General features: G+C 40.0%; 1 protein-coding gene across 1 annotated transcript in view; it reads right to left on the reverse strand.

The window, feature by feature from the left end:
* The window catches only part of GARNL3 (GTPase activating Rap/RanGAP domain like 3), a 149,304-nt gene that overhangs the window by 66,848 nt on the left and 66,470 nt on the right, over positions 1-15,986 (reverse strand). The window contains exons 7-10 of the mRNA XM_003407721.4: positions 13,316-13,342; positions 8,967-9,042; positions 6,367-6,465; positions 4,093-4,196 (exon numbers count right to left, since the gene is read on the reverse strand). Of these exons, the coding sequence (XP_003407769.2) occupies positions 4,093-4,196; positions 6,367-6,465; positions 8,967-9,042; positions 13,316-13,342 (306 nt within the window). The remainder of the gene's footprint in view (positions 1-4,092; positions 4,197-6,366; positions 6,466-8,966; positions 9,043-13,315; positions 13,343-15,986) is intronic.

Below are 15,986 nucleotides of genomic sequence, written 5' to 3' on the forward strand. Positions count from 1 at the left end.
TACTGTAAGCTCCTAGAGAACAGTCATATCAGATTCTAGTCCCATTTTGTAAACAAGGAAATCCAGGTTCAGTGAGGTTCTAATGGTTTCAGTTCATTAAATTAAAAAAGTAATTATTGATCCATCAACTGGCAAATGGATAAACAAAATGTGGCATATCCATACACCGGGAAATTTTTCAGCTATAAAAAGGAATAAAGTACTGATACATGCTACAAAGTGAATGACCCCTGAAAATAAGCTAAGTGAAAGAAGCCAGATACAAAAGATTACATATTGTATGACTCCATTTATATGAAATGTCCAGAATAGGCAAATCCATAGAGACAGAAAATACATTAGTCGCTGCCAGGGGTTAGAGGTGAGAGGGGAGAGGAGCTATGTGGAATGATGGCAAGGGAAGTGGAGTTTCCCTTTGGGGTCATAAAAATGTTCTAAAACTGACTGTGGTGATGTTTGCACAACCCTGTTAATATATTAAAAACCACTGAAGTGGGTGAATTGTATGGTATTTTAATTATACCTCAATAAAGCTGTTACACATATTTTTAAAAGTAATTACTGAGCTACGACTATGTACCAGGTTCTAGTCCAGGTGTTTAGGATGCATCAGTGAATGAAGCAGACCAAAATCCCTGCCTTCATGGGGCTTACACTCTAGCAGGGGGGCACAAAAATTGATGATAAGCATAATATACAAGCATACTCAATAAGAAGCATAATGTTAGAAGATAATAAGTATCCTGGAAAAACAGAGGGGGCTGGGGACATCAGTGGTGAGTGAGTTGCTGCTTTAAATAGACGCATTAGGGTCAGCTCCACAGAGTTTATCTGAGTAGATTTAAAGAAGGTGAAAGAGTCAGCCAAGTGGCTATCTGATGGAAGAGAATTTTAGGCAGATGTAACAGCCAAAGTAAAGGCCGCAAGGTGTGACAGTAGCTGGTGATTCTGAGGAATGGCTGGTAATTCTGAGGAAAGAAGCCAATGTGATTGGAATACAGTAAGTAAGAAGAGTGGTGGGTGATGAGAGAAGTAATAGGGGTCACGCAGGGCCTTATAGGCCATTGTAAGGGCTTGAGCTTTTACACTGAGTAAAGGGGAGCCATTGGAGGGTTTCAGAAAAGAAGAGACATGATCTGATGTGTGTTTCACAGGATCATTCTGGCTGCTTGATTGAGAAGCAGGCTGTCTGAGGATAAGAGGGTAACAGCAGGGAGGCCAGATAGGAGGCTATTGCAATAATCCACACAGGAGTTGACGGTGGCTCAGAAGAGGGTAGTAACAGAAGAAGTGGTGAGAAGTGTTCAGATTTTAGATATATTTTGAAGGTAACCCAACAGGATTTCCTGAAAGAACAGAACAGCCCTCAACTGAGATAAGAAAGACTGTGGGAAGAGCAGGCTTGGAGAAGAAGTTAAGAGTTCAGTTTTAGACATAATAGGTTTGAGGTGTCTAACCCAGTGAAGATGTCTGAAGGAGGCTGCATTTCTGAGTCTAAAGTTCTGGAGATAGTTCTGGGTAGAGATCTAAATCTGAGTGTCATTGGCATATAAAAGGTATTTAAAGCCATGAGACTAGGTGAGACCATCAAGGGAATGAATAAATGGACAAAGAAGAGAATGTACAGGGCTGGAACAGGTAAGGGAATTTGTACAGCATTTCAATGGAGGTTTTTTGATATTATTGTTAAAATGTAAGAGGTCGATAAAAGTCATGATGACTATCAAACAATAAAAGGCCAGACTTACTGATCCTGACAGAGACTGGAGAAACCTGAGAGTATGGCCCCTGGACACTCTTTTAGCTCAGTAATGAAGTCACTCTTGAGGTTTATCCTTCAGCCAAAGATTAGACAGGCCCGTAAAACAAAACTAAACTAAATGGGCACACCAGCCCAGGGGCGAGGACAAGAAGGCAAGAGGGGACAGGAAAGCTGGTAATAGGGAACCGAAGGTCAAGAAGGCGAGACTGTTGACATGTCGTGGGGCTGGCAACCACTGTCACAAAACAATATGTGTACTAGCTGTTTAATGAGAAGCTACTCTGTCCTATAGGGTCGCTATGAGTCGGAATCGACTCGATGGCACTGGGTTCTGGGTTAGTGTGTTCTATAAACCTTTACCTAAAGAACAATAAAAAAAATTTTTTTTGGACCAAAAAAAAACTCATGATGATTGTGAAGGTCAATTTGTTCTTTCTTCTCCATGTGACTCCAAGATCATAAGAGCTTCAACTACTAAAAGGTGGAATCTTGTAGCAATAATATTGATATCTTCAACTACACTAAGGAAGATGACTTGCAGAAAGTAGTTCTCAGCCACCTAAGGAGTCTAGGACCTAGGCACTGCCTGCTTCAGCCTGCCTGTCATGGATAGAACTGTATCCCCCCAAAAATCTGTCAACCTGAGTAGGCCATGATTCTCAGTATCACGTGACTGTCTACCATTTTGTCATCTGATGTGATTTTCCTACATGTTGTAAATTCTATCTCTACGATGTTAACGAGGCAGGATTAGAGGCAGTTATGTTAATGAGGTAGGACTCAATCTACAAGATTAGGTTGTGTTTTACTTAAGTCAATCTCTTTTGAGATATAAAAGACAGAAACGAGCAAAGAGACATGGGGACCTTATACCACCAAGAAAGGAGAGCTGGGAGTGCCCATCCTTTGGAGCTGGTGTCCCTGCGCTGAGAACCTCCCAGAGCAGGGGAAGATTAATGACAAGGCCCTTCCCCCAGAACTGACAGAGAGAGAAAGCTTTCCCCTAGAGCTGGCACCCTGAATTTGGACTCCTAGGCTCCTAAAGGAAACCCTGGTGGCGTATTGGTTAAGTGCTACAGCTGCTATACAAAGGGCCGGCAGTTCGAATCTGCCATGCGCTTCTTGGAAACTCTATGAGGCAGTTCTACTCTGTCCTACAGTGTCGCTATGAGTTGGAATCGACTTGATGGCACTGGGTTTGGTTTTTTGGTTTTAGGCTCCTAAACTGTGAGGGAATAAATTTATCTTTGTTAAAGCCATCCGCTTGTGGTATTTCTGTTACAGCAGCACTAGATGACTAAGATACTGCTCTTTACCATAGTTTTTCTTCTAAACCAGACCAAGCTTAAAACCTCCAGTGGATCACCATTATCTATAAGACAAACCATCAGCTCCTTATTTCAGGCTCAAACTATCAAATGGAACTAGCCATCTCCTCCCTCACGTCCCAAAGCACCTTTTATATTCCACTATACTTCCCACGTTCTATCCTACTGATCTGCTTTGGGTCTTTTCCTCTTACTGAATTCTTACTGAAATAAGAGTTACATGAGCTCAGAAAAGCCTTTGTAGCCCCATCACATATCCTCTCTAGGTTCATGCTTCTTATAAATCTTTGTTGAACAAATTACCATTCATGTTTGTGATATTTATTCATACAAATCCTTTCAATGTGTGAAAAAGGGATAGACATCTAGTAAAAACTTAAATGGAATATCCCATATCTATCAAAATCAGCAACATGTGTCTTTGTGATACATAAACTCCAGCAAGTTGAGACCAATATGATGTGCTGCCTCTCCCAGAAATGAGAAATCTCTGGGGTGAATGAGGAGTGTCTCAGGTACATTTTTTTTGTTGTTCAACATGATGTATTTCATGTAGGTACTTAATGTTAACCTCCTTCATTCACTTGAAAAACAACACCTGGATAGTCTCATTCTGACAGGACACATAGCACACTGAGAGAAGTCACAGAGAAAAGACAACACATATACAAAACAGTGTCTCAGGAACCTATAAACCACACACACACGCACACACGTGTGCAGCTACATATGTATGTTCATACACAAACACATATGCACACAAGACCTTGATCCTTTATTTCTTTAGGGTGATAGTATCACTGAGGATGGTTCTTCCTAAGACTTGTTGAAAGTTCAAATATATACACTGTTAACAATATCCCTAAGTGGTGCCTTAAGTTCAGCTCATATATTAGATGTATGTAGTCTCCAATTCTATGAAATCAAAATGGTGCCTTCTCCACACTTAGGTTACTATTTGATGGTTTGTGTGTTCTCAAAGAGCCTATGTTCACAACTTACCTGCTGTTTATTCTCTTTGGAATATGGCAACATGGTAGAAACATGAAACATGATCTCATGCCCTTGGTACACAGTATAAACTGAATGTATCCCTGTGGTATCATCTGTAAAAGACAAATATGCATTTAGTGGGCACAGAAATCCTTGAGGCCATAAGGAATAGTCTTTATTTGTGGACTGGGGGAATACAGTGCACCATGAATAAACTCTCAGGGATCACTCTGGACTAACCACATGAGTGGAAGTGACAGTATGAATCACCTAAATGTCAACTCTCTGATACATGCAGGCTTCTACCCACATGGAGAGACCTCTTCCTCTCTCTCTAAGCTGCTTACTGTCTGATTCATGCCTTGCTTCAGAGTAGAAGAGGTCATGAGACGTCTGGACTTAAAAGGAGAGTGTGTTACAATTCCTCGTGTTCCAGTTACTGCTGGAAGTGATATCGCTGGCAGAATCTAATGATTAAAAGTATGGCTTTTGGAGTTAGACAGACTTGGGTTCAAGTTCTCATTAGCTATGTTAACTTTTATTATACCTTTCTCTGAGCTTCAGTTTTGTAATTTGAAACTGGGGATGAAAACAGTACTTAACTCATAGGGATGCTGGGAAGACTCAACAAGATTATACTTGTAAGGTGTGTAGCAAAAGGCCTGACCATAGAAAGGTCTCAATACATGGTAGTTATTACCATGATGAAGAGGCTCACTGTTGGCAATGAGGATGATGAACTTGCAGGTATTTAAGAATTGACCATGTGCGCATAAAACTTATAAGACTGAAGCTGGGGCCTGACAACTGGGGCCAAATACTCCACTCTTGGATCTGTGTGTTAAGTTACTCACAGTGCAATTTTCACAAAGTGCTTAACTTTTCCGTACTCAGAATCTGTGAAATGATGCAGATGTGGGCTGGTAGTAAGATGAGGCTCCCAAAGGATAAGGATACCTGGATATGAAGCCTATCAAATTTAGACCAAATCAGCATCATACCACCTGCCCCACTTATCTCAAGCATATACTACAAGGATCAAATAAACAACAAAAGTAAAAGCCCATGAGAAAGCTAGAAGTGCTATACAAATATAAAACTGTATAAGTGATTCCAAATCGAAACCTGTGATCTTACCTACCCTCCTTCCCAGATCCATACTCCCAAACTGCTTCTCCTCTGGCGTTCCCAACCTCAGTGTGGAGCCACCACTTACCCAGCTGCTCAGGTCAGAAACCCAGGGGCCATCTGTGGTCCCTCTTTCCTCTTTACTGCCCATGGTCAATCAGTTACAGGATCCTGCCAACTCTACCTTTAAAATGGCTCTTGAATCAGTCCACTCCTCTGCTTTCCAAACTCCCATCCTCTCCCCAGCCAGGGCCACCATCATTGCTTGTTTGGAGTGCTGCAAGAACCTCTTAACTGGCCCCTCTTCTTACTCCTCTCTAGACCATTCACCACACTGCAGTCAGTAGATTACGCTCAAAAGTACAAATATGATCCTATAACTCTCCTACTTAAACCCTTTTAATGACATCCAAGTACATTTAGAATAAAATTATTTTTAACATGACCTCAAACTCCCTGCATGATTACCCCCTCTTCTTCCAGTCCACATTGCATCATTCTTGCTTCCTCTGCTCCCTCGGGCCACAAAAGTATTCTCTTAGTTTCTTTAACACAGCATGCTCTTTCCTGCCTCAGGGACTTCACAAATATTCTCTGTGCTTGGGATTTTCTTCTCCCCTCAAGACAAACTATTCCTATTCATCACTCCCTTGGGTCTCAAACATTACAATCTCAGGGAAGCCTTCCCTAGTCCCCAGTATGGCAAAATTCCCTATGGCACTGTGTACTTTTCCTCTTAATACCTCTAAGTACTTCATACTAAGTTATTTGATAATTATCTGCTTATGTCTGTGCTGTCCATTGGACTATAAGTTTCTAGAAAGGCAGGGACCATGTTGGATTACCCACCACTACATTCCTGGAGACTCACATAGTCCTAACACACAGAAGATGCTCAATAATAAGCATTGATGGACAGACCACGACATCTGCCACCATCCAGGGTCTGTGTGGGTTGATTTGGTCTTACAAAGCTCAACAGAGCCACCAAATGTGTCCAATGAGCCCATGTCAGACTGGGTATCAAGCCTGACTTCCCTCCAGCCCTCTTCTGTCCATCCCTTCTTCTATCTTGGGTGTAAGTTCAAATACATATCAGGCTGACTAACAAAAGTTATACAAATTAAAACAGATTAGATCAAGGGGCAAGCTTACTTTTCGTGTCCAGACCGCCGCGGTAGCCTGTCCAGCCCTTTAGAGTGATTGTGTCACCCAGAAGATTCAAAAATTTTTGAAAAGTTTCACTTCCAATTTCTGTAGGAAGAGGCAAAGTATGAGGAAATTATGGTTATCAACAAGCTTCATTTTCTAAAAGTGCATTGAAACCACCTGAAAATTAACTAGGGCTCTGGAAATGTATGCAGTAGGTAAACAGAATCGCATTCCCTTTTTTGGGGGGTGGGGGGGACACGCAGAAAGTTCCTGAAATTCCATCTCAGGAGCCCAAAGAAAGGAAAACTACAGCACAAGACTAACCAACCTTACCACTGCCAGATTGGGACCACTGGGGTTTAGTAATATAAAATGAAAATGTTATTACTTTTGAGAAAAGAAGTTTAATTCTTGTGAAATCCAGATTTTGGGGTTCCATGGAGGTTGAGGTGACCCACATAAGTTATAGGTTTGAGATGATCTTAGAACCTTGAGCCTTGAGGAAATTGGTCATCTTTAAGTCAAGCAATAGTCAGCAATAGTCTAGATAATTAGTAAAGTTCGTTTTGCCTTAGGCATTGGGCTCTTTTGAAGAATTATCTACACGCAGTCAGTTTTGAGAAATGGAAATTCCAAGTCAGACTAGATGCTTTGTTTTAGGGCAAACTGTTATTATGTAAACACTGTTCTGGCCTCATTTCCATGGCAATGTTAATAAGACAGGGTATAAGAATCTTTGGAAGTTCTTTGGAACGTTTTTGACTCCCTAGTTGAAATATTACCTTGACTTGCAAATCATAAATTAAATAAACTTCAAACAATTTCTATTATTGGCTTAATATAATTTTTGTTTTAACACTGCTTCTATTAATAATAAACAGGCATTTTAAAATAGTTCTGAATATCAAGAAAATGACACCATTTTATAAGTCTCTCAACCATAAAAATGTCAGAGAAGAATATTCCACTGCTACTGATGCTGTGTAGAGCTGAATTCTCCCAACCCCATATGATTTCCCAGTTAAACTATCTCCAGCACCAAGCACAATGCCTTGTATAAATGAGGTAATCAATAAATATTTACTGAATGAATGAAACTGGGCAATGAGTGCCTTACAAAATTTACCCTGAAAATTTATCCTAAAATTTCATAAAACTACTATCTGTCTCTTTGCATTAAAGAGCACAACTCAACAGAGAAGTTCAGTTTGGATTGACAAAACTACAATAAGACAACCTACTGAATGGGAGAAAATACTGGGGAACAATACATCTGATAAGGGTTTTACAAAGCTTAACAGAGCCACCAAATGTGTCCAATGAGCCCATGTCAGACTGGGTATCAAGCTTGACTTCCCTCCAGCCCTCTTCCGTCCATCCCTTCCTCTATCTTGGGTGTAAGTTCAAATACAGATCAGGCTGACTAACAAAAGAATATATAAAATATGTAATGTATAAAATATATATTATATATATATAAAATAGTATAACTGAACAACAAAAAGACAAACAACCCAATTAGAAAATGGACAAAGGACTTAACTGACATTTTTCCAAGTAAGATATAGGAATGGCCGATAAGCACATGAAAAGGTGCTCAACATCATTAGTCATTAGGGAAATGTAAACCAAAACCACAATGAGAGATCACTTCACACCCAGTAGGATGGCTATTACAAAAACAAAACAAAACAAAAAATACCAGTAAATAACAAGTGTGGGGGAGGAAGTAAAGCAATTGGGACTCTCGTACATTGCTGATTGGACGATAAAACTGTGCAGCTGCTGTGGAAAACAGTTTTGATGGTTCCTCAAAAATTTAAACATAGAATTACCAAAAACCAAAAACTAAACCAAATCTGTTGCTGTCGAGTCAATTCCAGTTCCTGAAGGACAGACTAGAACTGCCTCGTGGGTTTCCAAGAAGTGGCTGGTGGATTTCAACAGCCAAGCTGTTAGCCACTATGCCACCAGGGCCCCAACAATCCCACTCCTAGGTATATCCCCAAGAGACTTGAACACAGGAACTTAAAACAGATATGTGTACACCAATGTTCACTGTAGCACTATTCACAATCCCCCCAAATGAAAACAACCCACATGTCCATCAACAGATGAATGGATAAACAAAGTGTTGTATATACATACAATGGAATATTATTTAGCCATAAAGAGAAATCAAATTCTGATACATGCTACGACATGGATAAACCTCGAAAACAATATGCTGAATGAAATAAGTCAGATACACAAGGACAAATATTGCATGATCTCACTTATATGAAGTATCTAAATAGGCAAATGCATAGAGACAAAAATTTATTAGTGGTTACCATGTGCTGAAGGGAGGAGGGAATGGGAGCTACTGCTGAGGGGGTTCTGAGATTCTGTTTGGTGTGATGTAAAACTTTCGGAAATGGGTAGTGCTGATGGTAGCACAATATGGTGCATGTAATTAATATCACTGAATTGTACACTTAAAAATGGTTAAACAGTAAACTTTGTGTTGCATATATTTCACCACAATGAAATTTAAAAAACAAAAACTACAATAAGGCAGAACAGAGTTTCCATTCAGCAGAAAGGAGCAAGGGACTACTCACCGTTGCTGAACATTTCATCATCAGTGAGCTGTCCATCTTTGGCAAAAAGAACCCCAAACTTGAAATTCACACAGCCCTTACAATAAGACAATGAAAGGTGTTAAAATTAATTTTTACCTTCAAAGCATAAACTGTTATGAGATTATTTCATTATTTCTGTTCCTTATTTAGGAATGCAAAACTTCAGTCACCAGAATGGACTGGCCAGGTTACTTCCTCCCTCCATCCCAATTTTAACCGATGTTAACAATGATGATTCCTTTGTTTTTATAGATTTATAGCTTACAGATGAGGGTATATGCTTTTATGTGAGTTAATTCATTTGTAATTTCATTACTAATGGTATCTGCAGGGTGCAGATCCATTCTGTGGAAAAACACTGCTCAAAATAAATGGCCCATAGGAACTCAGGACTGGCATCATCTTTTAATTGACTTAGCAGCAACAGTCCAAACCTCAGCAAAGGAGAGCTAATTGTAATTCAGAGCTTAACACAACAATCTTTGGCTGATATCTTGTGGACTCTTTTAGAAACAGAAATGAAAATTGAAGGCAATTTATACCAAAAGCTGATTTTCTCCAATACCTAGATGTTTAATCTCAAAAAGTCAAAACAGATGTGCAAAGAAAAAAACAAAATGAAAAGCCAATCTAGAAGTAGTTAGTACAAATGTTCAGTTTACTGTCCTCAAATTTAAACACTGGATTAAAATCTGATTCTATGGGAGTGATAAACACCAAATGCAGGACAGTAGATACTACAGAGGAGGGAGAAAGAAAGAGGAATGAGATTAGGGAGTAGTTCACAGGGTCTTATATTTTATTTTTATTTTCCCATAAACTGGGTAGTGGGTACTGGTTTTTGGGTAGTGGGTTTACATGTCTTCATCATAATATTGTCCATGCTTTTTTGTATGCCTGAGGTATTTAAAAATAAAAAATAATCTGGAAAAAAAGATCTGATGTTGCAAGGGAATCAGCCTCTGCAAGGTTGTTCGGCCTACCACTAGACAGGGGGATTCTTGGTGGTCAATTAAGGGATGGACAAGGAACAAAAGCATTTAAAGCATTGGCCAATGAGTCAGAAGTGGGATGTCAAGGCAGAATGCTAGGATTCAGGATAGCTGGATCTGGGAGAATTAAGATTCATAAAATCCAAGGGTCTAAGGCTGAGCTCTAAACATTTTTTCTGCCCCCAAGACACCCAACAGAGAGATGCACACTCATCAGTAACAGCAGTTTCCATGTAGTGGTTTCTACACAGTTAATGTAATTAATATGAAAAGATGATATACAATGGCCAATAAGCACATGAAAAGGTGCTCAACATCATTAGCTGTTAGGGAAATGTAAACCAAAACCCCAGTGAGAGATCACTTCACACCCACTAGGATAGCTACTATAAAACAAAACAAAAACCCCCCCAAAATAACAAGTGTGAGGGAGTAAGTACAGAAATTGGGACTTTCATATATTGCTGACTGGACTGTAAAACTGAGGAGAGACACTGCCAAGCTTATCCCTCCACCCGGAGCTCCTCCACAGCTCTTGATATGGCCAGCTCTTTCCCATCTGCAGGCCTCAGCACAATTGTCAGTTCCCAGAGAGGCCCTTCCTGTTCTTCCAAAATAAATTTCGACGTCCTGCCCCTTCCCAAATTGTTAGCACCTGATTTACTTTCTTCATAGAACTACTCACACTCTGTGATTCTTTTATTGAACTTGCAAAGTTGTCTGTTTCCACTAAAGGAGAGACCACATATATCTTACTTTCCATTGACTCCCCAGTGCCAATCCTGCTGCTGGGCATATTGGAGATGATTAATAAATATGACAAGTGACTGTGCGCATAATGAGAAAAGAAAAAAATCGGTCAGATATGACTTATTCTTCACAAGTCCACACTGCCTCCAAATGATCACCTCTTTCTCACAAACCAGTTTTTGGTAAATTTCTTAGAATCATGTCAGAGATCTCTATCCACCTTAGGGTTCTATAGTTTGTAACTTTTCTTCCTCTATTTTGGAAATGTTGACAACAATCACATGCCTTCAAGATTCTGGTGTCTCTTCCATCCTCAGTGGTCCCTTAAAAAGCACCTACAACAGTTTGGAGTTTTGACAGTTGACCATCTTAGAATAAAAGTCCATGGACTAAAGCAGTGTTCTTAAATTGACCATGCATCAGAATCACCTGGAGGGCTTGTTAAAATATGTATTGCTAGATCCCATCCCTAGAGCTTATGACTCAATCGAAATGCCAAAAATTTGCATTTCTAACAAGGTTTCAGATGATATTGATGCTGCTCATTCAGGGACACCCCATTGAGAACCACTGGACTAGAGGAACAAATCAGAAGGCCATCAGGAGGCCCAGGATCAGGTCCAGCTGACTTGACAGCTAGTAAGCCAATTAACAGAACTATGAGTCATGAACTAAGAGACTGTTAGAACTTGAAGGTAATTCCCAGTCCACTGAGTCCACACTTCCATTTTACAGATAAGAAAATTGAACCCAGGGAAGGAGACTTGCCTAAGGTTAGTACTAATTAAATAGCAGGACTGGAGCTGGAACTCAGGTCTCCTGACTTTTGATCTAGTGCCCATTTCAATATCATGGCATAGTCTTCTCAGGACAGTTGTGAGTAGAGTGGAAGCTGTGAGCTAGAAGCAGAGATGGAGCCCACTGATGCCTGATCACTGGCCACAAGTTCTAAACGCTCTCATGGGACTGCTCGGAGGTTGGCACTGTGCTACCAGTAACCTTGCTGAAGATCACTGCTGCTTCAGGTGGAGGAGACTCCAGAAAGACTGTGTTACAAGGCCTTAAGTCTTCATCACAAGTTCTTAGGGTCAGACTGCAAGAATTACAAAATCTATGAGGCATGGAGGATTGCAGGAAGAGGATCTTTCAGGTTACCTGTGCACCCAAGGGAGTAGGGTCTTCTAAGGTCACTTATAGGTAGGGAGATACGTGTCCAGGTTTGCCAGGACAGCCCTAGCTTAATCTGTTTTGTCTGTTGTCCTGGCATTATTAATAACCACTTTCAAAAGTGTCCTGGTTTAAATAATAAATTATACAGAAGCTCTCCTGCTTCAGGTGGAGACTCCAGAAAGACTGGTGTTGCAAGGCCTTGTTAAGTACTTGAAACTACTTATAAGGCTTCATACAGCAGTAAACAAAATTGAGTAAGTCTTTGCTCTTACGGTGTGCTTCCATTCTAGAGGTGGAAGACAGATAATAAATAAATAAGTGAAAATATAAGTGTTATTTTAGTCATGGTCAGGGAAGGTCTTTCTGAGCAATATTTTAATCTAGTGAGTATGTGATCCATGAGGACATCTGGGGGAACAGCAGGTTCCTCCTGAGGAGGAGGAGGAAGAAGGGAGCTAATACCGTTAGAGTGGAGTAGAGGATCCGAGAGGTAGCAGGAGCCAGATCATGCAGGCCCTCTTAGGCTATGGTAAGGATTCTGGGCTTTATTTTGAGTGGAAGGGGAAGCCATTAAAGAGTTTTGAACATAGGGACAACTTGATTTCTCATGTTTTAAAAGGACCATTTGGATACTATGTGAAAACAGAACAGAGGGCAATAGTAGAAGTAGGGAGAAGACTTAGGAGACACTGCAGAGTTCAGGCAAGAGATGATGGTGGTGGTGTCATCAAACTAGAGTGGGTTGTGGTGGAAGTGTTGAGAAGGATTGGATTAGGGATATATTTTGAAGAAGTCAACAGAATGTACTGATAGATTAAATATGGGATGTGAGAGAAAAATAGGAGTTACGGTCTTCTCCAAGTTTGGCCTGAGCATCTAGAAGAATGATACTGCCACTTACTGAAAGGAATAATATGCAGAAACTAAATTTATTTAATCAATTGCCTATTGATAATATTTTGGATATTTTCCTGTATTAGTTATGCATTCAGAAAGCTCAATACATTTTAAGTGGAGGCAACGAGCAATAGAAACATGCAAATAAAAGATGGCATTTTGTATATTAAGAGATAAATGTGATAATGTGTGTATTAGGCACAAATGCCCTCCCTTTAATTTAATGAAAGTTCAAACCTCATTATTCGCCCTGATCACAAGGTTAAAATTTGAATGTTTCCAAGAAGATTTAAGCAGCTTGCTTATTTTCTGTATCTTTACAACTAGCTGCATAGAAAATTCTGAAATATATTTTGGAAAAACATGTTAGTGAAGTCTTTTAGTGCTAATGGACTCACAGTGTGCAAATTCATATAGTGGTTTGACTGAAAGATAAGGTTGTGCTCTTGGTGAAGGGAGAAGGACACTTACACCGAGGCAGGTCACAGCAGGAGCAAGTATCTCCATAAAGTTACTCACCTCTTGTTCTTCAAGAACCAGCAAATCCTGTTAAATAGAGTTTTAAAAGTTTGTGTCAATGTGTAAAGGTGATTTTTAAAAAAATCATGGTGAAAATATACACACCAAAACATTCACCAACAAAAGTAATAATTTTATTTGACTTTCTGTGAAAGCCAAGCTTCAGTTTACTCACTGTTATTATGTTAAGATATTCTGAAACTGGTATGAACAGTTGGTTAGAGAAATTTTCTTTAGAAAGAAAACTATGACCAAAGCCAGGAACCAATAGTTAGATTTTCTTCCTCTATGACTTCCCTGACCAAAACTCAGTTCCTTAACAAGACCCTCTCCTAAAAGGGGCATGGAGCAGTGAACTTAAATAATCCTGACTTTGAATCCTAGCTCTGTCACATACTTAACTGTGTTGGGGCACACATCATTTAACCTCCATGGGCCCCTATTTTCTCATCCACAATACAAGGAGGACTACCGTCTTAACTTTCGTGGAGGTCACTGGGAAGAGAAAATGAATTACTGTGTGTTGAATGCCTGGTACACAAAGACGTTTAATCAAGGTCAGGTTAACTTTCCTTCTCATTCTCAGTCACTTCACACATAAATTTGTACATCAATTACATGGAAATTCCATTTTTCCAGGGACAAATTTTTCTAAAAAAGTAGATTCTGGTTGATAAGTAGACACCAATGCCAAAGGCTCTGCAGGAAAACAATGGATGAGTGGAGGTGGGGAAGCAATAGACCCAAGTGAGCCATGGCTGCAGTAGGGAGAAGACAGAACTGACGAGGAGTAGACAGGAGCCAGGGCCAAGATGGAGGGTAGGAGTGGGCTGCAGGGACCTTCACTCCCCTTCTTGCCCAAAGATCTCTGGGGAGGAGCTGTGTCAACCAGAAACCTGGCCATTCTGAAAGAAATGCATAAGGCACACAAACAGGTTTTGTTTAACAAGAAGACTCTTTTGTTCAGAACACAGGCATCTCTTGTTTCTGAATTCTAGGAAAAAATAAAATGATGTTATAATTTTTTTTTTAAATAAATTTTTTACTTTGGAACTTCTTGGAAATACTGTGATTTCCTCATATCTGCATGTCACTGTATATTTCATTAAAAACCTCTCTCTTTCTACAGCTTGTTTTGATCTTCTCTGTGACCCTGTGATGCAGTTTAATTTTTCCTGAAACACAGGTAAGGAATCAGAGGCTTAGGAAGTGTCTTGGTTAAGGTCACATGGCCTGTAAGAGCTGAATCTAGTGCCCAGGTCTTCTAACACCCAGGCCAATGCTCCTTCCACTCTAACTGTGGTAAGACAAGGAAAAGCTCACACTTGTCAGCTTCCCAACTGCCATTAAGCTGGGTAAGCCTTAGGACTGGGATGTTTTGTAACCAGTTTCTGGCCTGGTAATGTAAGCTGCTCCTCAGTGGGCCAGGTTGAAGAAATCTGAGTCCAGGAGTAGGAGTCCTACTGAGCTCTGGGGCTAGCGTCTAACCACTCAGTTGTAAGGGATGCCATACAGCTGTTAAATTGTTAGGTTACATTTATTTTGCAGTTTCACTATTTTGAATTATAGGTTCAGAAGCAGGTAGTCCTGCAATTTGTATTGGTTTGCCAATGTCCCACTTAACATGCCTCACGTTTTTGAAATGTTCCTGTTCCTGAATTACCATCAGTCCTCTTTTAGCTTGTTCCCCAGTTTATAATTTTAGCCAAGAAGGTATAATTTCAGCTAGAAATGATGTTCCTTAATCCATTCCTACTGGCATTGCTTTTGATGCATGTATGCGTCTAATCATTAGTTTGGGGGATGACACTGATTTTTTTCATATATATGGGGCTTGGGAGAGAGTGATTTTACATATACCACTTTCTTTTTTCCTAGAAATACTTAAAAAATTCAAAATTACCCCTACAGATTTTCACAAAAAGCCTGGTCATTTAGGAAAGTCGTATCATACCACAACTACATGGAAACAAATTTGATGGACAGAAATGAGAAGAAACACATAGACACTCAGGTTTCTCTATCCATTTAAACTTAGCTTATTGCACATTTCTTCTGTAAAGACTTTGGTCAAGAAAAATGTTACTACAGTACAGCACCCAGAAACAGACCAATAATATTTTAAAATAGTACCAGACACTTTTCTTCTTTGTGAAAAGATGCTTTTTTTTTTTTTGTTGTTAATAATGCAATTGGTTCTGTTCACTTTTTGGATCCTGTGATTTTAAGAACTCTTTCCCGTATACCTGCTGCTCAAGGTTCCTAAGGTAAAACCACAAAAACCCGATGACAGCAGTGGTACTACTGCTACTGAATTTCACACACACCTGTACACTCTCACACTCTGAGGATAAACGGAAAACTCACAAATGGCTCCTTGTAGAAGGGGTAAAAAAGTCAAAACACAAAAGTAGGGAAAGCACGAAAGTCTCTTTTGCTTGATAAAAAAACTGGCCCCCGAGTTACGATATAAATAGGCAGAAGGCTGCTATCCTGTATCTCTTTTTCTTGTCATCTTCCATTTTGTGCAAGGGAGAAAGCAGATAGGGATGACTGAGCAGACAGGAACTCTGCTGAGGAAATCGCTCAGCAGCAAGGTATTGAGAGCGGCATGGTGGAGGGAGTTCCTTGGGTTCTGGAGCCTGGGCCTAGGGAGTGGGGTTGGTACTGA

The sequence above is a fragment of the Loxodonta africana genome, chromosome 9 (assembly GCF_030014295.1).
Source record: "Loxodonta africana isolate mLoxAfr1 chromosome 9, mLoxAfr1.hap2, whole genome shotgun sequence".
NCBI lineage: Eukaryota > Metazoa > Chordata > Mammalia > Proboscidea > Elephantidae > Loxodonta > Loxodonta africana.